Source organism: Calonectris borealis, chromosome 5, assembly GCF_964195595.1.
Source record: "Calonectris borealis chromosome 5, bCalBor7.hap1.2, whole genome shotgun sequence".
NCBI lineage: Eukaryota > Metazoa > Chordata > Aves > Procellariiformes > Procellariidae > Calonectris > Calonectris borealis.
Genome location: NC_134316.1, coordinates 25,217,934 through 25,245,337, shown reverse-complemented (window position 1 = coordinate 25,245,337; position 27,404 = coordinate 25,217,934). Strand labels below are relative to the sequence as shown.

The 27,404-nt window shown below is 44.5% G+C and overlaps 1 protein-coding gene and 1 long non-coding RNA gene across 3 annotated transcripts in view; one reads left to right on the top strand and one right to left on the bottom strand.

Moving 5' to 3' along the window:
• Positions 1-20,829, top strand: part of LOC142082825 (uncharacterized) — a 25,042-nt gene extending 4,213 nt beyond the window's left edge. The window contains exons 2-3 of the long non-coding RNA XR_012673848.1: positions 9,983-10,119; positions 20,008-20,829. This is a non-coding gene — a long non-coding RNA (uncharacterized LOC142082825). The remainder of the gene's footprint in view (positions 1-9,982; positions 10,120-20,007) is intronic.
• On the bottom strand, positions 10,119-27,404 carry ALKBH1 (alkB homolog 1, histone H2A dioxygenase). Of its 2 annotated transcripts, none has more exons than XM_075151419.1 (6): positions 26,610-27,404; positions 24,034-24,142; positions 19,352-19,514; positions 15,803-15,893; positions 14,468-14,661; positions 10,119-11,972 (listed from the first exon to the last, which is right to left on the bottom strand). In XM_075151419.1, the coding sequence occupies exons 1-6, from the start codon at positions 27,147-27,149 to the stop codon at positions 11,741-11,743; spliced, it is 1,329 nt and encodes a 442-aa protein (XP_075007520.1). In that variant the 5' UTR covers positions 27,150-27,404; the 3' UTR covers positions 10,119-11,740. The 2 variants fall into 2 exon arrangements, with proteins under 2 accessions (XP_075007520.1, XP_075007519.1); XM_075151418.1 differs by lacking the exon at positions 10,119-11,972 and adding an exon at positions 13,385-13,928 and having other exon boundaries at positions 26,610-27,395.

Genomic DNA, 27,404 nt, shown 5'->3' with positions numbered 1-27,404 from the left:
TGGCACTATGGAAGTGACCCCAAACACTCCTCCCATCAGTACCCTGGCAAACAGGTTCAGAGCAGATGTGGTCTCACTTTATCAACGGCTGCAGAAACTCTGGTAAAGGGCACTGAGCCTGGCAGAGCGCCATCAGGCTGCGATGGCTAACTTCAAGGAGGACAACTGCTTCTGCTCTTGCTGCTTCTGACAAGGTTGTTGGTGCTGCAGGAGACTAGAGAGACTCCTCCTTATTCACCTGGTCCTGTGTGAAGAACAGAACTAAAAAGAGTGTTTCCTTGAAAATGTGTCTTTGTTGATACTTTTTGTTTCATCCCTTACTGATGCTATTACAAAGGTGGCATGTGAGAAGATAGCATACTGTAGTGAAGAAGAGAGATGGTGAGGACAGTACTCTAGCACCTGAGCAGTGACCAAATCTTAGCTTGGAGAAGGAAGGAAGGAGCAGTTTGTCCCCTTTCAGGTACCAAGCACAGTTTTGCAGGTTCTCATTCTCCTGCCTCTGCTCTTCAGAAAAACTGGATGAAGGGAGATAGACAAGTTCACAAAAGACTTGTAGCTAGAAGAACTTTTTTTTAATGCTCAGCTTTCTACCTGCAGAGTGAGTCAGTTCAACTCACTGATCCAACAGAAAATTATCCCATGGAAAATTGACTAATTTTGCTTCAGGTCAGTGAACTGAACTGACTTGGTAGCTGGGGGAAGGTGGCCATAGATTAGATGTAAGGGGAAACTACCCCTTCTGTGCAGTGAATTGCTCTTGAGTTACAAATCTGCTATTAGGGGTGATGGGAGCACAGAAAGAACCAGCTACCTGAAGCTCAGTCCAGAGAAAAAGGTCAGTACAGGAAAACAGAAGGCTGCTGCCTCTCCTTTTGGCAAGGATATTATTATGTGGATAGAAGAGAGAGAGGCTTTGCCATCCGGTGCAATGGGGTGAGGGAGCAGTTGAACAGAATCCTTAACTACCCATAACTAGGTAGTTAAAAACTTTCCCTTCAAAATCAAAGTAAGTAAAAGCCATGCTTAATTTGAGGAAAGGAAAGATGTTAGAGGCTGTGCCCTATCATAGGGGAAATCTGCCCCAGGACCAGGGATGGATACTTGGGCTTCCATCAGAGAGACAGTATGATGCCGCAGGCAGGACACGCACTGAGCGCTCGAATTGTCTTTCCTGCTCACACTGCTCACTGTGTGTTGATCAGCATCAGCCAAACAGGGCGGCAAGGCTGGCTCTGTGCTTGCCCCCCAAGTGCAGGGGAGAGATGTCTGTGCCCAACAAGTGTAAGAGGCAGCTATGGGGAATGTCAATTTTCACAGGAAAATCGCATCTCCAGTGAAGATGCTGCAGGCCTGAGTGGCTGCTGTATCAGGCATGGCCATAAGAGGGAAGTGTGTGCTCAGGCATTAGGTGTCTTTCTCCGGGCTGGAGCAACCCCAGCTGGGTTAGTTGTGGGCTCTGCAAGCAGCGTGGGCTCTGCCTGGGTCCCACCTCCTGTGCAGGACTAAAAGCAGGGCCTGTGCCTCCGGAGGCACCTGAGCCAGGTGTGCAGGTAGCGATGATGGGGATGGGGAGAGAGGGGAGCAGGGGTGGGAAGGTGAATTGCCGTGTGTAGGTGTCGGTCACTTCCTGGAGATGGGGGAAGATGAGATGTGCAACCCTGACGAGTCCTGGGAGAACTGGGGCTGCCTTGTCCAGAGATGCTGGGCAGCCAGGTGGGGAAATCTCATTTCAGTTGTATCCTCACACATGTACATCAGATCACTGGCTGTTTTAGCTGAATCATACTCAGATTAGCTTATTCAGGCTTGAGGATGGTGATGTTGAGGTGCTTTTAGGAGGGGTAGGGGACCTCAAGAGAAAGAGAGCTGAAGTCAGCAAGGTGAGCTTAAAAGGTTTACAAAGAGGAGAGTGGGTCCAAAACGATATGGGCAGGCATCCCTGCCAGCTCTCTAAAGGAGATGTTTTGCCTGAAGCACTTCTCAGAGCATTTTGTAGGCCAAACGTACAGACCATGCAAGCTATATAGCAGTAACAAGTGGGACTTGGTTGTTAGCAACCCCGTCAGACTCTGGTGACTGTCACCCTCATGATATGGGCCATCCCTGACTCTCTGCCTTTGCTACGAGCTTGTTAAAACTCACCACAGCACAAGGCAGAAAAGGACACTTGCACCATGCCATATGGGAGCTTGAGGCTCCACCAAGTCTATGCCTGCTGGCTCCCGTGGGCCCTGGTAGCTGGAGCTGTGACATATGTATGGCTGAGGAGTTTCTACTTGCCACCTGGCCTGGCTGAGGGCAGCTCTGTGCCCACCCTAGTAACACTGCCCCAGCTCTAATCACACACCAGCACCTTCTGCAAGAGCTGAGGGAACCTGATGTGACAGTGGTAGCTTGGGAGAGGTCCCCAGGCTGTGTCTCATGGTGTAAGTGGGAGCTGAGTTTCATCTTTTGGTATGGGGTGATACCTGGCTGTTGTGTAGCAGAGTTAGGAACTCAGCGCATGGTTCCTATATACCATGCTCCTGCTATGCTATAAAATCAGTCACTGCTGTTCTGGACTTCTGTTTCCCTGCTATCAGCAGGGAACTGAGCTCTCCTGCAGGGATCCACAGGGTGCTTTGAGGAGAAATGGAACTGAGATTCATTTCCTATAGTTAACTGCCAAGAAATGTGAGCAGCAGGGTCCAGTCAGGAGCACCAAACGACCTGACCACCAGCTTCCCATGAGTTGGCACTGGAGAGAGGCACACAGTCTTCTCCTTATAGATCGGCTTCTCAAGGACATTTTTTCCTGAGAGGTAGAGACAGAGGAAAATGAATGAGACAGAGCTGAGTTTATTCCTTGTTCATGCCACAGCATGAAAACAAAATGCATCCAAGAATAAACTGTACAAGAGCTGTAGGCAGGTGTTGTGGCAAGGCATTGTGGGGGAGACAGGGCAGGTGCGCCTTTTGGCGGCTGGCTGAGCATGCGTTATCTTGTGCTTCTAAAGCATCTTACGCCTGTGCAGCAGAGGGACCTCTAGTTGTAGGAGCAGGGACTGTAAGCCTGGCTGGTTATCTAGAGGCATAAGTGATATGAGTGGGGAGAGCTGAGGGAATGTGTATTGCTCAGCACATACATGTTGTGTATCATGTGTAGGCAAGGGTGTTGCACAGCAGGGGATGTAGTGTGTGCGTGGGCTGCGGGCAGGGGGTTGCTGTGCGTGTGGATACACAGGCAGCGTGCCGGCAATGGCTGCATGTAACACAAGAGGTTACTTTGCAATTAAATGAAGCGAAGAATTACCATGGCGACCGCACTCTCCTCTCCCTGCCAGATGCCAGGCTCCCAGGCAATAATGTTTGTGTGTCGTTCTAAAAGCCTAAAACTCACTCTCCCTCTTTTGAGAATGCGTGAGGACCATGCTGCCTTCTCTCCAGACTGGGAGAGCAGTAGAGACACTGGGATATGGGGGTGGTTTCTGGACACTCCATCTTTCAGCAGAAGGGGGCCACTGCCTGGGTACCTCCTACACTGGTGGCTGCTGCAGTGCAAAGACAGAAGGGCTATGTTTTGAATTGCGATGATACATTATGGTTCTTGCGCGGCATGTCCACACAGTGTCCTCAGGAGCAGTGCAGTCTGAGCCAGTTGCCAGTTCTTAGGCACCTACTGTGCATGTGCAGAGAGCTGTCTGTTGGAGGACCTTGCACCCATGCTGTAAGAGAGGTGCTCTAGGGAGCACCACAACGAACAACTTCAACCCTAGTACCACCAGGAGCTTGGACCTCACCAGCGATAGGTACTGCAAGACTCCAAGGATAGACAGAAGGCAAATGTGCACCAGAACATAAAGCCTCCTTGCACCTAGTGTATTCATGCTTGCTGTTAGTGTCCACACGGAGTATGTTTTCTGTTCTTCCTCATTTGGATCGGATCATGACCTGTGCTGTAGCCCCTGGCGAAGAAAGTACAGCTGCATCTTTCAGGTACCACAGGAGCTAAGGTGTGTTCCTCAGAGACCTTACTCCTTTCATCTTCAGAGGCCTTATTTCTTTCATAAGCTCTCTAGGTTTAGTGCTCAGTGGTCTGTGAGGCCATATAAATCATATCTCTCCTGTGCTCTCAGTTAAAGATTTGGGGAGATGGTTGCTTTGTGGTCTGTGGGGAAAACTTGGAGGAGGAAAGCCTATGTGGCCTAAAATGTTTGGAAATGCTTGGTTTGGGGAGGAACGCTGATGCATCCTGCACAGAGCCATGTGCAAAAGCTAGAAAGAACAAACGAAGATGGTTTGTGCACGCTGGTCCTGTAGGCTAAAGTGCCACAGGAGACCATAGAAGTGCTGTAGATCAGCAGGTAGGTCATCATGTCACTTCTGCTGCACTGGAACATTGCAGACATGCAGAACACAGTTCGAGGTAAAGGTCTGGTACTCCTCCTGACTGATGTGCCCATTGCAGGTTCTTCCCTTGAGTACTCGTCTTTTCCCTTTAAGGGTTTTTTTTAAAGCACAGAAGAGCATGCTAGACACTGACAAACAGGTATTGTCATTTTGCAGAGGGCTGGCAAACGAACAAATAGCTGCACTTCAGTGGAGGTGAAGCAATCTCTCTACACAGCAGAGATTTGCTAATTTGCACGGTCATGAGGTCTCATTGGAAAGATATTTTTAAATGAAAAAGCAAGGAAATGATGCAAAATAGAGTTGAGCATATTCCAGGAGATAGTTAAATTTTTCATCGTGAAAACCGATAATAGATCAGTCTGTGTGCTATGAACATCTCATCACAAAAATACATCACCAGAGGCTTCTGGTGTCTATTCTTGGCTGAGCACTGACCTTGGCTATTAGATCTCAATTAAGGAAGTATGTGACTAATGTTTCTCTCTCTCCCACTTTTCTGCTGCAGAAAATAATATTCAATGAATCAAGCACTGAGTACCTGCACACTTACTCTCCAGGTGGGACCCATGGTTTCTCAGTAGGTTCCATGTCACCTGAAAAAACAGCATTTCTTGTGTGAATTCCAGGGAAAGGAAGTATTAACGATCTGTGGAGCCAGGGATTGCAGCCTTCAGCATTGAGCAGCCTCTGCTGTTCCCAACAGTGTGCAGTGATGCTTGCAGCTACAGGGGAGGGGTGAATAGGTCACAGGGATTAGAAAGAGCATGCCATATCTTCACTTCTTTATGCTTGCTCACCTGGGATCCTTCTTTCCTTTAATTTGTCCCTTTTCTTTAATTTCTCCCTTATCATTTTGTCCTAGGAGAAGGGAAGAAGTGCTAGTGGATTAGACAAGGGTGGTAATAAGACTATGCAAGACTTGTCTTGCTGCATAAGACCCCTGTGCAAGCCAGGAGTTGTCCGCAGACTGGTTCTACTTTCAGCCCAGGTAAATGCTGAAGCATCAAAAGAGCGCACCAAACTCAGATCTCTCCTGGAGCACAGTCACAGCACTGGGCGAGGAAGGGCTTGGAGGAGATCATATCCCTACACTTATGTTTGACGTCCAGCAGCAGCTGTCAATGGCAGTAGCAGCCGCAGAAACAGTTGTTGGAGAGGTGTGCTCCTGCTGTTGACAAGTGAGGATAGGGCTTTAGGAGGGGATGAAGAGTTCTCTCTGCCAGCTAATTATGTGTGTTGCCTACAGTTGGGATTCAGGCAGGGAACAGGTGACATGGCAGCATCTGAGCTACAAAGACGGAGGAGGAGGCGGGGAAAAGACAGATTTTTGTTGCACTTGTTCCAGCATTGCTTGGAGGCAACAGGAAGAACGAGGGGAAAAAATGGACTGTGGACAAGGACATGCTATCTCCTACAAATTGCCCGTCTTATGGGGAGCAAAAGAGATGCCACTTTGTCACCAGCATTGTGATGAGGATTTGATAGAGCAATGTCAGTGTGAAGAATAGAAAAGAGGTTTCCTACATGGTGGAACAAAACCCTTGCTTTAAAAGGACCTGTGGCATGTTTTCAGCTGTCTGGGCTGAAAAGGGTCTTATTTACACATAGCATTCAGCTGGGTTTAGACATAGCATTTAGAATGGCTGCAAATTATTTGCAGTAGTGCGGCTAAAATGTTCCTGACCCCCTGTCTTAGACACCTGACAATCAGCACTTTTGCAAAGTCAGGTTTCATCAGAGAATGAGAACAAGCCGACAAACTCAAACCAGTCATTACAAGATTGGTGCTGTTCTCTGACAGTCTTTCCAGGTGCTGGCTGTATTTGACAAAAGGTCAGACTAACATCTGACTTCAATCTTAGAGGAATGCTGTCTGAAAAGCCAAGGGGGAAAAGGCCAGTGTATATGAAGGTGTGCTGACTGGAGTGGCAGAAAGCTGTACCAAAGCTTGATGTCAGCCACTGGGACAAGGTAAGACAACTCCAGATCAATTCTCTCTGTTCTGGAAAAGATGGGACATGCTATGCAACAACTGGGAGTGAGAAGGGTGTTAGATCTTGGTGCTTGTCCCATATTCAGTTTCTTCCCTTTTCTCTGCCTGCCTTGGCTGTGAGCAGTGACACTTTTTCTTCATCCTTGAAAGAAACGATTTCCAAACATTTTTTTGTTACCACTACTGCTAAGAATTTCTCGATGCTCCACTCAGGTTTACTTCTGTTCAGCTCCATCCCATGATATCTAGCTCCACAGTCTCAAGATTTGTCTAAGGACATGTCTCCTTATGAACCAGCGAGTCTTTTCAAACTTTAAATTCTGTCTGAAAACAAAGCTAACTCCGAAGCTTCAGCAACAACCAACACCTCTGCCTGGACTGATTGTTTTTAAGCAAGAACAGTGCTTTGAAAGATGAGTCTCCTTTCCAGGCTGTGTGCTCTCCTTTGGCTCCTCCATCATTTCAAAATCAATAGCTGTCTCTGATTGCCCCCCTCCCCTCCAGAACCTGCTCTTTGCTACCTCATTTTGGTTTTAATTTGCCACAGCAAAATTGCAGTCATTTTTCCCTCATCCTAATTAAGAAACCTATCTGTTAAGGAGAAAGAAAACAAAAACAAAACCTTCTTATCTAAGCCCTTAGCGCAAAACAGAGACAGAAATGATTGGTGAGATGATCATCTCTAGAAAGCCAAGGCCTTTATTGATTCTTCTGGCCTTCCTCCGTAAATACAGAATGAGTTTTAAATTCACCTAGAAGGAAGCTAAAAGCTAATGTAAAGTGCTGACTTCCCAACATCAGAGAAGAAAAAGGCAGTATGTCTTCTAGGCTGACTCACTTTTTACTCTCTATACATAGTTTCAACAAGAATATTTGGATAATGTTTTGTTGTACCTCATAGAACCATAGAATCATTTAAGTTGGAAAAGACCTTTAAGATCATCCAGTCCAACCATAAACCTAACTCAGCCAAGTCCGCCACTAAACCATGTCCCTAAGCGCCACATCTACACGTACGTGTGAGTGCCATCTCACCTTACTTCTATTTCAGTTTCCTCACATTTTGGTATAAATTGGCCTTGCTCCTGACCTTCCAGGGGGTAATGGTCCTGACCCACCTTTTGGAAGAGCTTTGAGGTCATGAAACAGATCAGAAAAGCTGCATTGCGGGCAAGTGGCCGCCTTCAGCCCAGCCAGCAGCACTGAGCACTTGACTTAAGGAAGTAAGCATTGAGTGATGGTAAAGGAGGGCACAACCTCAGTGCTAAGATGTGTGATTACAGACACAAAAAGAGAAAGGCTACACAGAGAAGCTCAGGGGAGAGTCCACTACGCATGGGGATTTTGTGGAAGAGGATGTTCAACAGCACCATAGGAAAAGGTCAGAGACAGCGTAGTGCCTAATGACTTGGGAAAAATGATATGGGAAGTGCCTCCACGAGGTTAAAACTTTCACTGTCCAGAGGAATAAACATCTCCTCTATTCTGCAGAGAGGGAAAGCTACTGCAGGCTTTTCCAGACTTTATCCTCTCCCTCCTTCTCCCCCGGTGCAGTGGAAGTGGCAGATACCGTCCGTGATGCCTATCTGAATACAAGCCTTAGCTGCAAATAAAAATCGGATCTGGCTCCCTGCTGTACTCCAGACACTTATTTACCATCTTGGAGAGAGAAGCATTTAGCTGATTAACCTGTTCAGAGTCTCTGTGCATAGTCAGCTCCTCTGAAGAGGGGTCATACACTTAAAATAGCAGGAACCGGATGGGGATGATGCTTACTGGGCTAAAATTACTGATATTCCAAATTGTTCCTGTCTTGACCGGGACCCTAAGAGAAAAACCCCTCAGAGCAGGACCTGCTATAAAAGTCCAGACAAGTCTGCATTAAGAGCATAAAAGGAGGCTTTTGAGTCTGGCTTCCTAAGGGAATAAGGCTTATGTTCTCATGGTTTGTGCATGTGTGTGTTAAACTCTGTGTCTCCTCACATTCCTGTCCATAACTTTGAAACCTGTCAGTCTATTTCAATTAGATTTGATAGATGGCATAAATTTCACAGCTAATTAAGTTACTGCAGGTTTAGTAGGTAGCCAGTTAGAGGAGAGGGACCCTATAAATAGCCTGATTCAGGAAAAGGGTGCACCGGGCATGTGTTAAATACTGGAGAAATCACATGGGAAAAATCACTTATAAATGCTCAGCTGGAAGAAAAACTTCAGTAAGAGCTCACAATTTTTCAGGAACATAAATCCATAGGGAACCATGGTACATTCATTCTGTACCTCATAAAACTACCGCTTTTGTTTTATTGTGATGTAGATGGGAGGAAAAAATTATTTAATTTAGGAAACACTGTAAAAAAAAACCCCACAGCCTAAGATCCAGTGGATTTAAGTGGATCTGGTGGATCTAGCAGGTTTAGGAACTAGTATTCAGTAGCCCATTTGTGGTTGGCATGCTGTTTGTAACAGAAACCAGCACTAGCAGAGAGAGCAGTGTACCACCTGAAATAGGAAAAGGTGCTGAAGAGGGCTAGTGAGGAAAGTCAGGGGCCCAGGACACACGATCTATGGGGAAATGATGGGGGTCCCAGGGTTCTTTCTTGTGGCACAGAGGAGACTAAGGGGGATGGGTCTAACTGTAGACTTCAATTATTTGAAGGAGAGTTACAAAGGCGTGGAACCAAACTCTTGGTAGTAACAGATGGTAAGAAAAAGGCAGAGGGAATAGTTACAAGTTGTATTTTGGGAAACTCAGGCAGGACATAAGGTGAAATTTCTTCATAGGGTGAGTAAGGCAGCACTGGCACAGGTTACCAAAAGAAATGATAGACCCTCCATCATGGAAGGTTTCTAGATCTCATGTGGGTAGCCCATTGGCAACAGCACTATTCCTAGGGGAGGCTGGACTAGACACCTCCAGAGGTGCTTTCAACCACCATTTCTGTGGTCCTTTGACTACAGATACCAGAAGATGATGCAAGGAAACAGCCTGTATGAGCTAAGCTGTAACTTGCACAGTGGCAAGTTTTATCTCACCTCAACTTTATGAGCATATGTGAACATGTTCTTAGTCAGTGTTCAATTCTTTGTATAGAAGAATGGTTTTATTAAGGTATTTGTGATTATCATTTGCTAAATAGAAATAGCGGAACTTATTTTGTACTGTGCTAAACTTGTGTCAGCCACATCTTGAGCCTCTTGTACCAGACCTATAGCATTATGCTACAGATTGTTTTCAACCAGCTTTGGTTATTAGGATTTACAGAGGCATCAGCAGACTGTGGATGACTGTCACTGGTTTTCTCTCAAAGTTTCTTCTTGCATAGAGATTATCCAAAAAAAGGCCTTTTATATACAGGTCTTTTGAGGCCTCCAGCAACTTATTTTTCTGGATGATTAATTTCTGCAGTCCACGTACTTCTGTTAACTTTTTGAGGTAATGTGTTCAGACCTAGGCAAGTTTTATGATTTCATCAGAACTAAAGTATGCTTACAGCACACTGGATTATAGCTCAATTAATTTTGCACCCCAATTAAGTGGAAAACAATCTTGTCACCGACAAGTCTCTTTTCTGTGTTAAATCTATCCTGCTTCAGGTGCGATGCAGAGAATGAGAATGACTTACATGAATAGATGAAAACAGATCCAAGCTCTTGCCTGCACTCTGCAAGATGCAAGCCGGCTTCCACCTGGACCTGTAGCCATGGCAGTGAGATACTGTGCTGCTATCTGGGTATTCCCTACCTACTAGCTTCTCCCTACCTACTAGCTCAGTAGAGCATGTAGCATAATTAGAGGAGTTTAGGTGTACCTTACTACTATCTGTAGAAATATCTCATGTGGAACAGTGAGGAAAAATGTCAACAAGCTCTCAAAGAAAGGGAAAATACCAAAGATCAGAATAATTCTGGCAGCAGGCACAGCTCTAGGGCCTGCTTTGGCCGTAAGTTACTGCCTGGTAGGCATGCAGAGGGCATGCAATAAATTTGTCTTGGGCACTAGCCAGCAGTCTGGTTTGTAACACTGAACTTCATTAGCACAGTACTGTCAAGATGACTGAAAATTCTAAGTTTGTACAGGCAGTTTCCTCTTCTGCTTCCAGTATTCATCGCACTGTGCTTTCATTCTGATTTAACTGGAGATTTTATTTTCCCTTTACTCTTGATTATATAAAAAAAAATCACTAATTGTTTAAACTCTGTTGGACAGTTAGCTTAATCTATAGATCACATAATGTACATGTGGTAAACAACATGCTTCATTTCCAGGTAGCCTTGAATTAAACATATGATTATCTTCCTGTAGTCAACTCATTACATTAATTTTCTTGCAAAATTGGTCCAGATGACCTCTTCTTTCCATCCCCTCAGCTGTACACAGCAGGACATCCTAGAAGACTGCAGCCTACGCCACTGATGCACTTTTGTGCTTGGGGCCCTTGGGCAGTACTTCTCCTTTAGAGGAATTAAAAGCTACAGAGATTATCTCAGTGAGCACAAGCAAATATTTGTGGTACCTATAGATACAAAAATTTGATCAGTGCTATGAAAAATCCTGTTGTGTCATCACAAACCTAAACACATGAGGTGCAACGTCACAGCCCGACAGCTGTGTAGCGTAGGTCAATGGTTCCCAATCATTCTGTCCTAGAAGGAAGAATCAGCAGAGTGTATCACTGGATGCAGCCCTATTCCCCGCCTTCTTCCCAGGGCTGTTGCTGCCTCTTCAAAATCATGTTCTGGAAGCACAGTTTGCAGAGCCCACCGAAGTCCTGTGGTCTGCTCATTTGTACTCGGCTCTTCTGTGGTCACAGAACCAATGCGCCTGCTAGGCTGGCACTTCAAGAAATTCTCCCTTCTTAAAGTTGTTTCTCTTTGTACACGGATGACTTTTTTTTTTCCTGGGTCACTTCCTATATGCCCATTTCTGGGTCATGGACTTTTCATTTTCTGGGTGTCTGATACAGAATTAGATCAGGGCTGCCTCTCACTCACAATGGCAGTAGGTAACAAGCTTGACTGCAAGTCAGTAACTCAGCAAATTCTCAACTCAGTCACATCTAAACATAAGGCTTCAATGGACTGGATACTTCCCATGACCAATTGCTATCAGTAGTTTGCAGGATTTACTAGAATTTCAAACTGCAGAGGACAAACAGTATGGTTTCTTGTCCTTGAATTACAGGAACAACTGAATCCTGGAATAAATGATTGCTTGTCATTTGTTATATATTTGCAGGGAACTAAAGACATAAGAAGTGAGAACCATGGACTTAAACCTCAGCCCACAACATGAAGAAACCAGCTCCAGTTCATGACCGTCTAGCTCCATGAGTCTCATGTCTTCTCTTGTCTTCAGTGCCAAGTGAATTGGCAGATTTTTGCTTCCCTTTCAAGAGTGAAGACCAGACAGTCTGCCTTCTTACTGTCAGGAAAACAAATACTCCTTGCCCCTTCCCCACCTTCAGGTGCCACTACAGGAGCTTTGCTGGAGACTGACTTAGTCAACTTTCCTTTCTTGTCATGTTGTAACCTCTCTGCATCATCGTATTCCCTCTCCCAGGGCTCAGCTGTAAAAACACCAGGCCTAGGATACAGAAAGGACACATTTCTGGCATAGAATAAGATATTAAAACCCACATCTGGTTATTTTAGACATTAAATTACTGGAGCTCTTTGCAGTATTGTGTAAGGAATTAATTGCACATATACACACATTCACCTGCTATGAAATAAGCAGACCAGACACACTTTCCCCATGAGGAAAAGCTGCCACATACCTATTAAATTGGACTTCGATACTGCAGGCAACACCTCTCTGAAACTGCCCAACAAACCCCGAACTGCCCATAAGCAAAGCACCCCTGCAGACATATACAGGGCTCCTCCACTGGAGCTGGCAGATGGCAGAGGCAGTAGATTCAAAAGAAGCCTGGAGGGAACAGCACAAGGGATGCGGCAGCATTAACAATACACTAAAATAACTACCAGGGAGAAAAAGAAAAGAAGAAAAAAGCCAGTTCAAAACTGATAGAGATCTTTAATTTAAAAACCCAGTAAGCTTATTCATTGGGAAAGTGCAACAAAATACCCCAGGGATACTGCATTCCACTCCAACAATTAAAATTGCATTAAAAAGCAGATAGGAAGGTCTGAGTCTTAAAGAGAACTGGCACCAAAGCTAGTGCTTTTCTTTGTTTCAATATATTTATCTTTGGGTGACACAGATAGTCACTGATTAGTTTTTTAGGTACTTAATTTACAATTTCATTGCTTCTATTTGCAAGTCATTCTGTTCCTTAAAGCTAGCTTGGGACTGGAGGACCATAATCTACAGGCACTTAAGAGGGGGCAGTTTTGAAAGAATGGGGATGTAGGGCTCAGTCACATACTTACTGTTGGGAGGAGATCCAGCTGGGAGCTAATAGATAGTCTACGTAGATATTGCCCCCAATTGTTTCTCTCTAAAATCTGAAGTATGCAAAAAAAGTCCAGTTCCACTCATAAGAGCAGTTTCTGCTGCAGCTGATGAGGTACAAGCAGGCAAAAGGAGAGTGCAGGACTACAGCAAGCTTACAGCAGGTGTTGCTCGAGGAAGCTGCTAGTTTCTGATCACTGAACCAATTTTTGCTGTAGACGCAATTCTCTTGGAAATGCTGCAAGTAGGTCTCACACCCGTAGCAGCCTATTCTCATTCATACTTGTTACTGCACTTCAGCTGAGCTTTACAAGCCCAATAGGATTCTGTAACACACAGGAATTATATATCTTTTGCTAGCACTTTCTGCCCAATGATTTCAAAATACTTTATAAGCATCACTGAACCAAGCTTAAAATTCTCTGACATACAGTTATTTTAAAGGGAACCGAGTGCAGTAAACGTCTGCAACAAAATGGCAATAGAATTCATGTCCCGAGTCCCACTCCTGAACTTACCCTTCTTTTCCTTTTAAATTCTTTTTCTCCCCCAACCTATTTCTTACAGCAAGAAGGACTATATTTATTCTGCAGAAGTTTATTAATCCCAATACAGACAAGTGACTTCTAGTATGATTACTTTAGTTCCCAATTCCATATGGAGGTTGCCTGTCCAGTCTATGTCAGCATGATCTCCTGGTCTCAGCTGTCTGTATTTGGTTTATGTCTCTTGGCTCTGCTGTTTTCCTGATGGTGACTGTCTTCAAAGGGTGCTTGGCCCTTTCCGTTTGTCCCATATTCCTCTGGAAATTTCTGACCCTCAGCCAACACCTGCCGAATAGTCATATTAATGCGGGAAGACTGCAAGTACTTGGCACAGACCTGCCAATCCTCATCGGCGCTGGGCTCAATGACTGAGCCAACAGGAAGGTCTGAAGAAAGTGCCTGGTCCAGGCACGAAGGCAAAGCTGTCCCTTCAGGGTTGGGGAGGACCCGGGGGACAGCATGGTACAGCAGACGGCTGAAGCCAGACATCACCATGATATCTCCACTGTGCATGAACATTGCTGTTGGGGCCTCCTCCCGCTTCAGGCCCCCAAGCAAAAATATCGAGGATTGCCCAAAACTAGAGATGGTATGAGGATGGAGAGAGAAAAGAAAACAAATTCAGGTAGAGAACAATTATATGTACAGTAAGAAAATATTAGCAGCTAAATCCCTTTATAAAAAAAACCCAACCAAACAAACAAGAAAACCAGATGGATTCCTAGTAACAACTTTACAATGAGAACATGGAAAACAGACTAAGAGGCCTGGTTCAAGGTAGGCAGAATATGAGCAGTAGCCCTGCCAGGTTTAAAGCTCTGCTGAGGTATTTTATCCTTGCCTGCTAGCACCCAATTGCCACTCTGCTGCTTCAGAACAGAACTGTGCTCTGTGCAAAGAGCTCTTCCACTCCAGGCGCCACATCCATGCTATTCAAGCAGTCTTTAAAGAAAAACCTATGCCCTTGAGCTACAGCTTCCTACTATTCAAATGTTCGGAGAACGAAGATTATATACCCAGTTAGCAAACTACATTGTACTGAGTTCCTATAACCACATGCAACCATAGAGAAAAAGCCACCAATCCTTCCACAACACTCAAGTGCTTTCCTTGACTCACCTGAACGATAAAAGGGGCCGAGAATGGTCTAGTTCAGACTCATCCACATGAATTCCCAGTGAAGAGTCAAAATGATAGTAGTTCAAGATCCCTGCTTGGGCTTGGAAACCCCGGAACCCACAGGCTGCGGCCACTTGTTCTGACAGGAATGCAAGGTCTGAGGGGAAAGGAGTGTGGTGATTTGCTGAGTACCTCTGGAGGAAGGAGAGTGGGGGGAAAAGAAAAAAACAAACAAACCACACCCAGAACATCAGAGCAGCAAATACAATTGGAAACAAACATCAAATGAGAACTCAGAAATTTGGCTGACAGTCATGGAGAAGGACATCATATCTGCCTGGAAAATGACTACAACATAGGTAGAACCACTGCAAGTTTACCTCTTATCATTTAATTCTGGGCCTATGCTGAGACTGCCAGAGATTCAATTATTCGTGGAGTTAATCATTATATCTGGATGGCAAATTTGAAGTCAGTAAGATTAGTACCTAAGGTTAGTACCAACATCCTGAGGATCTACTTGGTCACTACTTAAAGCTGCCAATGGGAAGACAGTTCTGTATCTCAACAGAGCTCTGAAACAAGCATCTTTGTTCCTTCTTTGAAGAGTACAACAAACAGGAATCAATTGCAAACCTACTGTTCTCTCTCCCATGAGTGATTCTGAGAGGACTGGAAGGGAATAACCAAGTTTTTATTAAGGCCACCCAATAACAGGCTGACCTGGTAAATATAAGGCTGCAAGCAGATTTGGTTAAGTATCTGCAATATACTGATAAGACTGCATATTCACTTTACTATCTTTTCTCAGCCTCCATCTGACTCAGTCTTATGAAAAAGTTTATTTTGGTCAGGAGCCCCAAAATAGCTGTTAGTTGGTGAGACTGTACTATACTGGTTCAGACTCTTAAGTTCACATCAGCAGCAGTCTCTTCCTGCTCTTGCTCACACGTCCAGAGGACTAGTTTCTCAGAAGCAGCTGTCTTCAAGCACTCAAGGTCATTCTCACCTTAAGTAGTTAATGATGCTTTTGTGACCATCCCTTTTGGTAGGGTAAAAATGCTCACTTACCCTGAAATAGAGTCACAGGTCTAGAGCTGAGTATATGCTACCATATTACCTTTCAAAGGAAAGAATGCAGCAATGGACTTTTGCTGTTAAATCCTTCCAGTAAACTAAAAGAGATTAAAATGTTCTTACAAGCATGGTTTGTTACAGTCTTTCCTCAAGACCGTCTTGCAGGATCACAAGCATTTTATTCCATGATACCCTCCTCTGTCTACCATTCGGAGTGCTTACAGCCAACAAGAATGGAGAAGAATTTAATTTCAATACCTTAGTATCCCAATTGTAATGGTAACCAAGGGTCACCCAGCGCAGCTTCTCCAATAAGCTTCTGGGCTCCCGTTTACTGGAACCTTTCCTTCTGCAAAGACAAAATGGAAAGAAATAGGATACGTGTTAATTTCTGAGGGGTTTGCTGGTAGTGCAGCATACAGTAATGAGATTCACTCATCCGTATGACAGCCTATTAAAATGATCAATGCTAAACTTTTATTTTCAGTGCCATTATTTTTTCCTCCAAAGACCTTGAAATTCAGTTCATGCAATTTGTGCAAGCTATAGGGCCTACTGCTGTCAGTTTGAAAGCTTGTATTTTCAACATGGCACATAATGGGTTATCAGGTAGAGACAACACAATGAACTGGTGCAGATTTGGAAATCAGAATTAAGCATGTGCTATTTGTCCACCTGAAAGTGAAAGAACAGAATCTGTGAAGATCTAAAAGCTGCAAACCCAAGGAAAAAGATATTCTAGGCATGTAATGGAAAATGACAAGAATGGAAAATGCTTCACCTGACTGTGAAGGATATCAAGCTGCATAATACTGAAAGGACTATTAGATCTACTACTTGGTACTTTTACAAGAAGTCCTTAGGATGGACTGACTCAATGTTCAGTAAGAAGCAAAACTGCTCTAGCTATGACCATACACTTCTTGTAATGTCAAGAGTCTAGATTGCAGGTGTCTCCTATCCAGACTGTGGGACAAAAAGCTGTTCTTCTCAAGTGACAACCCTAATGCAGAAGGACTCAGTGGCCTGAAGCCATGCGCCAATTTACCATTCTTGAAGGTGGTGAAGGCAAGAAGAGACCTCAGGAATGGGCTTTTACTATGGCCTTAGGAAAAGTCCTTAAACAGTTACGAAGAGTATTACATTTACTGTAGTAAATTGGATAGAAACATGCTAGTCCACTTATTCCAGCAATTCCAGCTTCTTTTCTCAAGCTCATGTGTTATGGTAAAGAATGAAAGAAAAGTGAAATGTACTCAGAACATCATGATAAACATTAGCACCAGATGGTTGGCTCTCATTTATAGCCTCATTAGTTCAGTAGGACTCTCTTTTACAAAACAGGATTCATATTTGTGCTGCCATGGTCAAGTCTCAGCCAAGCATCTCCATTTAATGTGCATTTCTACCAGGATACACAGCTTGTTTCTGCCCTTCACCTATACCATACTGATAGCTCCTAAGCTAAACCAGGAACAGGAGTAAAAAGCCAGTTTCTTTACCTTTAGTAATTTTTCATAGCTTGCTGATTATTGAAAGTCATTTTTCCAGTTTCCATCTTTGTCATAAGGTAATAGCAACTGCAATTACTATAATGCAGCAACACAGTAACTGTCAAATACATGCTGCTTGGAACAATTTATGGAGCCTACAAGCAGGTAACACAGCAGTTAGAAAAGGGAGAGCCCGCAACTCGTTCACCTTTCAATCGACAAACTTAATGTTCATAAACATTTTTAGCACGTGCCTTTTGAAAGTGCCCTTCTTCTTTTGTTATAGTGCTAGAGTGTTTGCATAACAGCAAGGAACCCTAATATGCTCGGTAGGTCCTTATTCCCAAAACTTAGTATTTTACATGTGATTTCACATGCGATTGCTAAGGAGAGGGAAGGCTGAGCGTTACGTATCTGGAAACAATAAGTTCCTAGAGCTGTAGCAGCAGGTGCTTCTACAAGAAAGCACAGAGAAATTCTGGTATGTTAGAAAGAGAAAAGACTGAACAGCAGGGGGGCTTTGGTCTGAAGCTCCCTTTTTTCTTTATTCACTGGTAAATGATTGCATCTATAAAATCCCCCCAGCCTTTTCCTTATACACAAGGAGATATATATATCCCCGCTAGGGATGCTCTACTCCCTTTTATGCTTTTAATTGTCCCCAGCACTAAAGAAAATACCTGAACTCCACTTTGTGGAGAGAGCATAGCATACATTTTTAGGAACTGTATGGACTCTCCCTACCTTGTGATTCCTGCATCCTGAAAAGAGCAGATAAGCCATGACCCAAGCACATTTATGCATGTTCCTGACAGCTTTAAAAAGCGTTAAAGTTGTGTCCGATCTTGGAAGTAGACATCTTTTTAGTTTAAGCACTCTGTTTCTCCCCTCCCTGAAAGGCTCTCACTCCAGATCCTAGACAAGTTGGCTAGTTTGATCCGCTGTCCCCTAGGTAAAAGCACAAATATAGCAGTTTGCTCACTTGAAGACTCAGGCAAGTGCTTAATAAAAATGCCAGTGTTTCTCCCAGCCACGACTCGTCCAAACACTGTTTTCAACTGAATTAGATTCAGCTGCAAATTAACTTCTGTTCTGATCATTCTCTCTGCGTGCAGGAGGTGCTGCTGGGAAGGGCCTGTCAAGCTGGAACAATACCCCACTTTTTTCAGCTGTAGGGCACAATGCACAATACTTTCAAAGAACAATTTTTAATCCTTGACAGAACACAAAAAAGGCATCTGAATTTCTGTAACTAATTCTGACTGAGCCTGGAAAACACAAGTGGGGGGCATAACTTCTCTCCTAGGTGCAAATATTTAGAAGTCCAGATTTTGCTTTTGCCATTCCATATCTTGTAGATGTTAAGAGTATTTTTGAAGAAAAATCTCAGCATGTCAATTTTACTAAAAGACTGAGGTGGAAGATGAGAGTTGTAGGGAACTCTGGTCACGCCATCACACGAAACAATCGTTATGAAAAATGAGCAGTGAAATCAACAAGGTAATGATAAATACACAAATAATTAAAAGATTGTGTACTGTTAACAGCATCTTCTATCTTGTATGTATTTTTACAGGCAAAAAAAAAAAAGGTCTTTAAAACTTGGACTTTAAAACTTTCTCACTGACTTCAAAACTTCGACAAATTCTCCATTAATTTCCAAATCAGGTAGAGGAAAGGCAGCTGCGTCAGCCACAGAACTCGGAACCTGTGAGAGTCTTTCAGAGTAAACAAGGTTGCCATCAAAATGGTACATTTAATCACCATCAGATTGAATGAAAAAAAACCACCAACCAAAACGAAGAAATACTTTGGAAAGTAAAAACACAGAAACTAGCTGACTTGAGAAGTTCAAAAAAGTGCAGATAACAGCCTTTCAATTACAGTATACTAGGTCCAACAGCTGACTGGGAAGAAGAGCTGGCATGAGTGGGGTGTTTGGAAAAGATGCCTTTTACCTCAGGAAAACTGAGGCCTAGAGGGACCTCATGGTTCCACTTGTAGCTGAGCTTAGTAACCTTCCAAGCACAATGGTATCAGCCAGGGTCACTATTTTACATTTGACTGATGGCTTTGGAATAATTTGCTACTAGAAAATCCCATTGTGAGTGTGAAAGCAGAGATTTAACAAGGATGCACATCAAGCCATGAAAAATCCATCTTTAACTTGGCATGTCTGACACCATCTGTATACTGCCAGCATGTACACAATCTTTTTCAGCTTCCCTTCCCTGCTCATTTTTCTTAGACCTTCTCAGAGCTGAGACCTTCTGGCTCTGCTAGTTTTGACCACCAAAGGTTATTGTGGACTTACCTCAGCTGCTCCTTGCTCTGCCCCCACAGGTCAATGGTCTTCTCAGGAGCCATGTGCAGGTCCAGGTTGCAGACATTGGGTTTCTGGGGGTATAGCTTGAGACACTGTTTCACCCAGTGACGCTGGCAGCCCGGAAGGAAAGGGTTTGGTATGAAAATAAACCCTGACCACAGAGAAAGAGGGAGGGGGTGGGGAGAAAGTATGATTAGATATTTCCCTGTTTTTTCTAAAACGAGAGCGAAGGACAGGGGTTGGAGGTACTGAAAAGACACCTTAGATATACAACCACTGACTTTGCATGTAAGCTGATGAAATCTATTAACAGGTTTGAATAATTAAGTTAAAACCTATTGGTTTTTTCAGTATAAACAAATGGTGGCCATAAGGTGGAAGGCAGGGAGGGCAGCCAACACTGGTCCAAGTGAAAAATGATAATAAAGGACATATCTGTGTAAGGCATATTGATTACAAGTAGATAAAGGAGTAAGAACTTGGAAAACCAATTGCTTTGGAGTAAAATTGATTTTGAAATGATTCAGCAAGATTCTTCTCTTGAACCCTGCAAACTTAAAGTAATTCTGGCCTAGTTTTTCTAGACTTCAGCCTAACCTTGTCGCTGCCTCTGAACTTGTACTGTCTTCTTATTGCTACTTCAGTATCATCAACTGCAGAGAGCAGTCCAAGGGCTGAGCAAGTCTCTAGTAACATAAACCATCCTCTCCTTTGCTTCATGCTTATTTCCAGGTAAGTCTGGTTATATCCATCTTTGTATTTTGGTATGGCAATACTCACCAAAGGGGATGAAAGTCACGTTATATCCCAAACCGCTTATTGCTGAGTGCAAATACTTTGCAGTCATTGTTAATTAACAAAACAAACTAAACATGTAGCTAGTCTGCACATTCTTTTAGCCAGGCACCTCAGACAGAGTTCAAGCAGCAGCCCAAATAAGAGGGTTAGCAGAGATGCCACGGATTGATTTGGTCTATATCTTAACAAACAAGAGTCCTTGACATAAGATCTGCCATCACCAGGACTGCTAACAGGATTCTTCACTGGAATTTTCTTCGCAGCACTCCAGGGGTGTTTCCTTCCAGGCCCGGGTCCACGGTATTGATGAATGAGTGTCTGACAGGAAGATGCTATTAATCTGTATTGTACCTACTCCGAGAATCAAGACACTCTCTCAAAGACTGTCAATTCAGTAAGACTCACCAACACAAAATTCACATAAGGGTATGGGAGGAACAAAGGAAAAGGAGGTTTTAAGGTTTTGCCCTACTGCGTCTTTTTGAACTTCTCAGTCATAGCCAGTTAAACAGAGACAAAAATAGACGAAAAAGGAAGATGCAAGGCTAGGAGTCTCAGTAGGATACAAACTTGCCTTGTGGCCTTACGAAAGTGGTAATAAAAGCACAGAAAAAGCTTCCTGCCAGCATATCTCACAGATCTCAAAAGATTAAATTAACTGGTTAGAAAAAGAGCCTTCAGTGTATTAAAAATATACTGTCATTCATTTCACTCCATTCCTTGCACCTTTAGACCACGGCAGCCTTCTGATAGGTCTAGTTACAAAAAGTTTCTTTGCCAGAAGCATTAAATTTACTTTCTGTTGGCCTCTGCATAGAACAGAATAATAATATTGCCCTTACTGTCTACAGCTTTTGATGTGGGGTTCTCAAAGCACTTTACTACATTAATGGAATTACGCTCTACTATGTATGTATTATCTCCAGGTATTAATGAAGGAATTGAAGACTGGAGGGCTAGTTACACACAGAGCTGAGAACAAGAATTCAAATTTTACGACTCTTGTATCAGAAGCTTAGAACATGCTCATGTCTCTCCAAACCTTTCGTTGCTTACTCCTAAGAAACCAGATTAGTCTAGATTTATAAAAGCGAGAACAACTAAAAAGTGGGTTACTGCTATGCTTCTGATGTCAAGAAAGGCAGAAACCCCTGAATTTCTAACAGTTGCAGAGTTCTGCTATAAAATTCTACACTAACATTCAAGACTAATAGTTCCTGGGAGTGCTAGAAATCAGTGACTTACCACACATGGGAGGGAGAAGAGCAAGAAATATATTTCTCTAGCAACCTTAGTCAGGACACCACAGACTAAGAACACCACAGACAAGCTTTGAAGGCAACACAGTTGAACCTCTTGGCCTTGAAAGAGTTGGTCTGAGTGGAATGGGCAAAAGATGAATTCTTTGAGCATCTGTATACTAAAGAAATCTGCCTTGAGGAATGAGATGCAATTCTCTTACTGCAGCAAAATCTTGCAGCACACTAGGAATTAATTTACACCTAGTGAAAGTGGTCTCCAGCCTCAGTCAAAGGAAGGATAAGACACTCCGATGTCCAGCAACAAGAACAACCCCTCATAAAACCAATTTGTGTCAGTTACAAAGACCCAAACACAGCATCACCCATATCTCACAGAACTCAGGACACCGCAACAGAATTTCACCCAGCTTCCTTAGTCTAATATTTCATTACTCACTGTGGGGACAAAACCAAATTACTTCCCTTCCATTTGCCCATAGACAAATTAAAGAAATTCTAAGTTATTTTGGAGGACTATTGCAGCAGTTGGTTAAATATCTTATAGTGCTTTAGGATGTCCAGATAAAGGTAGCTGGAAAAGGATAAAATATTATTCTTGTCCACACATGATTTGATTCTAAACAGGACTGAGGATTTGTTAATGTATTTGCATTTCATTTTAGTGAAAGGTTTTCTTTATCAAAGCAGAAGAAAAATGCAGTTAAGTGGAACACTTGTAATCCCCTCCACATGTAATTGCTAGGAAAGACATTCAGACAGACATAAAATGACAAGTGAGACCAAGAAAGGGCAGTTATAATATGACAGGTAAGTGGAACAAAGAATTTATAGAGGCAAGAAGAGGTGGAAGCCTTTCTCCTGAAGTTATTCTATTCCTTGTGTATTAACCATGCCAGATGGCTAGTGCGGCTGCCTCAGTTTCAGAAATGGTAGGCTGGCTTCATAGCAACCCACACAGACACTGACTGCAGTCCTGATGAACCAAAAGAAACATGAGAAAAACCAAAATCAAACAAACAAAAATCCCTGAAATAAGGAGGATTTGGGGAACTACAAACTCAACAGCCTTACCAAAACCCCTGGTAAGACTAGGGAGCAAACTTTCATGACAGCCACTTCCAGACAGAAGATGGTTGGGAACAGCCCACATAGATTTACTGAAGGCAAATTTTGTCTAACCAGCCTTACTGCCTGCTACAGTGAGATGCCCAGACAAGGGGAGAACAGGGGATGCTGTTTACCTTGGCTTTAGCACAGGTTTTCCAGTCAGTCTCCTGCAGCATCACTGGAGCCAAACTGGGGACTCATGGATTTTATGGGTAAACTAAAAGAGTGAGCAAAAGTTGGCTGGGCCACCAGGCTTAAAGAATAGTGATTTGAAGGTTCAAAGTCTAACCAGTGGCTGTTATGAGCCGCATTCCTCAGGTTGAGAATGGGGCCAAGACTGATAACTACATCTACATTAACAACCTGGACGACGGGACTTTCATCCTCAACACACTTACAGATAACCCTAAATTGGGGCAGCAGTGGACATGCTGGAGGCTACTGCTGCCACTGAAAGGGACCTTGACAAACCAAAGGAATGGGTCAACAAGAACCTCAGGAAGTTCAACAGCGATAATCCTGCACCTGGGGCAGAATAACCCCATGCAACAGTACAGCCTGAGGACCAGGGAACAGCTCTAAATTAAAGAACGAGGGAGTCTTGGAGGATAAATTGAGCACAAGTCAGTAGTGCACCCTTGCGGCGATAAAGGCTGATTACACATTGGCCTATATTAGAAAGGGCTACCTAAAAAGGCATTATAGAGAAGGTGGAGCCAGATTTTTCTCAGAGGTGCATAGCAAGATTATGAGAGGCAACAATCACAAATTACAGCAAGACAAATTTTGATTAGCTGTAAGGTGAAAAAAAAAAAAAAATCACAAGAGCGGCCAAACACTGGAACAGGTGCCCAGAGAGGGTGTGTAATCTCTATCCTTCCAGACTTCCAAAACTCACCCATACAAAGCTCTGAGCGACCTGATCTAACTTTCAACTCGACCCTGCTTTAAGCAGGGAGTTGGGACTAGACCTCTGGAGGTCCCTTCCAACCTAACATCTTTCTGTGATTCTACCAGGTGACCTGCAAACCTAAGATCCATTTCAGTTTTTGAAATAACCTGCCTAATGAAATTACTCTGTACCTTGAATAGGACAAGAGGTTCTTACTTATTGTACTCAGTGTTCTACATCAGCAAGTAGATGCCACACTTCAGCCCCGAAACGCCTGTATTTCAGTCACTTATCTAATTTTCATGCTATATGTTGAGGAAAAATAGATGCTACAGAAATATAAAATCTCTTTCAAAGGAATCCATTCTCACAAGGGATGGTCTGGTTGATCAGAGACTGTGAAACAACTGGCCCTTCTGTTCTCACTTTCATATATATTGCTGCATCCCACCCTTTAGCTGACTCCTTTGTCCTCCTGCACTTAACATTAAATTACACTTAGGCAAACCAAAATAGCTTTTTCAGGCAGGGCACGGAGGATAAGATGGAAGATGCCCGAATTCAAAGCAACAAGGTTGTGTTTAATTTTTCTTGAAATCAGAAGTACCTACCCGGATACCCATTGAGGCCATAGGCCTTCCACTGGCTAACTGGCTGTAATCCTGCTCTGTAGGCATCTTGATCACTCACTGAAGAAATACTGAGCTGTGATCTGAACACCTGGCAAAAGAAAACAGATCTGTTTTTTTTTTTAAAAAAAAAAAAGGAAGAAATATAAAACTCATCCAAAAATAGCACCTATAAGAAAGAGTGCTCCCATATTCCAAGGTAAGTCTCATGAAAATGCCAACCGTACCACAGAACTATTGTCTAAGCAACTGTGAGCAGAAGAGGGCATGCTGCTCACAGAGCTAGTATGTACTCAGCACAAGAACCAAAAGGTACCTACAGTTTTTACAATACTTGGGGATCAGCAGAGATATCCTCCATTCATAAAAAAAACCCAAACAATTTATACCAATCAGAAAAAAAATCAGCACTATTTGTCCATTTCCACACTACAGCCTCATTCTGGTAATTATCAATCTCCATTAGAGAGCAATATTTAGTACCCATAACACTTTATATCTTCAAAGAATGTTCCAAATACAAGTTGCTCATGATCCCATACGATAGACGACTATTCTAATCTGTAATTTACAGAAGGAGAGGAGGTACAGTGATGAAATTAAGGCCTTTGCAAGCAGTCTCTGCAGTGTAAATCATTGTGTAAATGTGTAAATCATCCTCTCTGCAGGCTGACAGCTCTGGTTAACGTTTTCTGAGCAATGGGTCTAAATTACATACATAGAATCTGTAAGAAAACTCTGAACTAGGGCTGGGCAGCAGCTTCTGGCAACTCAACGTGCTCAGTTTCACCAATTTTTCAGCTCTCTACCAAAAGCAGCTTTGCAACTGCCAGCCTTGAAGAGCTTAGTTCAGAGTCCTGTCTGCAGAACGTCTCCAGGAAGGCTCTTTCTTTGACTAAGACTCTTGCCACCCCTCTGCCTTCTCAAACTGCTTACACACTGGCTGCTGCCAGGGCTTCTGGAGAACAGGAGCTGTTTCTATGCTGAAGAATTACATGTGCTGAATCAGTCAAATAAGCCTGGTAGCAGGGCAGCTGGGGTATGTCACACTTCACTGAAGAGCTCAATCACTTGAAGCAGTTTTCGAGAGAAAAGGCACAATAGTATCTAGGCCAATCTGCCTGGCCTGTAGCTCCTCTTAAAGAGAAAAGCCAAATGTTTTTAACCTAGGGGAAAGAGGAATAAAAGATGCTTTCACTAGTAAGCTATCAACTGATCTTAGAAGGTAACAGGCACAAAAAGAATGGAGAGGGGACAGATGCTTGTGACGCTTTCAAGTACTTTAAATTTCCCACACGGGCTGTAATGCTGGAAGCCTTTATTTGATAAAGGATTGCTGCAAGCTCAAGAAAAGCTGAAATGTTAACTCCCTTGTTTAATGCTAACGCCTTGAACAATTTCATATGGGTCAGGTTTTGTGTACCGTTAACAATATCAAAATTATAGTCTGAAAAGATAGAAAAAATATGTATTCTAATAGAACAGTAAAAAGAAAAGGCTAAGCATTTGAACTATGAAAAATTAGGCAAAGTTTCATTTTAACTATATTCCCTACTCCCTTTTTTCATATAGACTCATATGTAGAAAATCGCTGGTTAACAATACTTCAGCAGACATCCGTTATCCTTTTGTGAGGTAACAAAACGGAAGATGAGTTTAAAGGATCACTTCAGATGACTCAAGACACGGGAAACTACTAACCATGATGGCTACTACTTTCAGATGTGCTCCTGACTGCGTGCCCCTAATCCACTGCAATGGTTGGACTTCGTCCTGATGGCTAAGCCAAACGTTTATTATACAGGAGTAAGAAAGGAGAAGAAACTTTACCAAGAGGAAGACAGCAAGAACCCTGGGCACACACTGCACAGCTGGGGGAAGCTGATCCCGGCTCCCTCTCCAGCTCACCCAGGTATTTCAGGGCCAAGACAAGGACCAGCTGGCCCGGGAAACCGTGTCACCTCCAACAGTGAAACTTGCTTTTTTCCATCCACATGTCCCTTTGCTTCCCTTGGTTCTATTAGAGGCTTTGGAGATCCCTTCCTGCAGCATAGAGAGCTAATTAAACATTATGGGAGTAAATAAACATAAGCAAACGTGTTATCTGTGAATACACAGTGTGCTGGCCAGGGGCGGCTGGGACGGCACCTTGTGCCCTCGGGCAGGGTCCTGTAACCCCGCCGGCCCAAAGGGACCCTGGGCGAGCCTGCCTCTGGGTCCTGCGGGCAGAGGGGCCCTGGGCCCTCAGAGCTGCACGCCCCTCCTCAGCTGCTGGTCTCTAGTCATGCAACTGCTTTATAAACATTATAGTGACCCGTAAGAGGCTCAGCGCTGGACGGCAGCGTCTTCTAGCCAGCAATAGGACGCCATTAGAGACTTGGCGTCGAGCACGAAGGGAAGCAGGTGGAGAGAACAGGCTGCAGCAACACCGCCAGAGTACGGCGCTGAAACACCGCGACACCGCTCAGAGGGCGGGACGAGCTCGGAGCGCGCCGCGCCGCGCCACCCGACCCGGCCGGCCGGCCCCTCGCCGCGGGCCGGGAGGAGCCCGGCGTTACCTGGGCCCCCGGCACGGAGAAGTCCACCACGCCCCGCAAGTCCGACACGTCGCGTTGCCGATAGAAGCGAAAAAGCCGGCGGAAGGCGTCCTCGCCGCCCTCCCGGGTCAGGGCCGCCGCCGCCATTTTGGCCAGGCCGCGGAGACCGGCGGGCGGCGCTGCGCACTGCCGGGGCGGGGCCGCCCGCCCCCCTTCCCGCCGCAGCTCCCAAGATGGCGGCCGCCAGCGCGGTGCGGGAGGCGGGGCGCCGCTCCAGGAGGCTCTTCGACATCTTCGTGGCTGACGTTCCCTGGACGGTGTCGAGTAGTGAGTTTGCGCTGCCCCATCATCCCCCAACGGCACTAGGGCTGGCGCGGCTCCGCCGCGTTTGCCGGCACAGGCCGTGGGCGCCGGGCGAGGGCGGTTGCGGCTGCGGCTGCGCGGGGGTGGCGGGCTCGTGTAACCAGGTGTGCGTTTCCCCCACAGAGGAGCTGAAGGAGTACTTCTCCCAGTTCGGGTCAGTACAGAGGTGCCAGCTGCCGTTTGTGAGTACCCGCTCATCCTCCAGGCCGCTGTTCGTGTCTTCTCGGTAAAACGGGGAAGAGCCGCCGGCTGGTGCTCGTCGGGCCCCGGCAGGGTTGGGCCTGCTGCTGGGGCCCTGCCCCGAAGCTGGCTCCCCCGCTCCCTCGGAGCTGCTTTCTAGAAGCCTCTTCTAGTCAGATTTTCGGTGCCCTCCACCCTTAGTTCCTTCTCCCAGTGGGTGCCTGCGAGCTGTAGGCCTCATTGAAGCTTAGTGGTTTCCATTGGCTTTGAAAG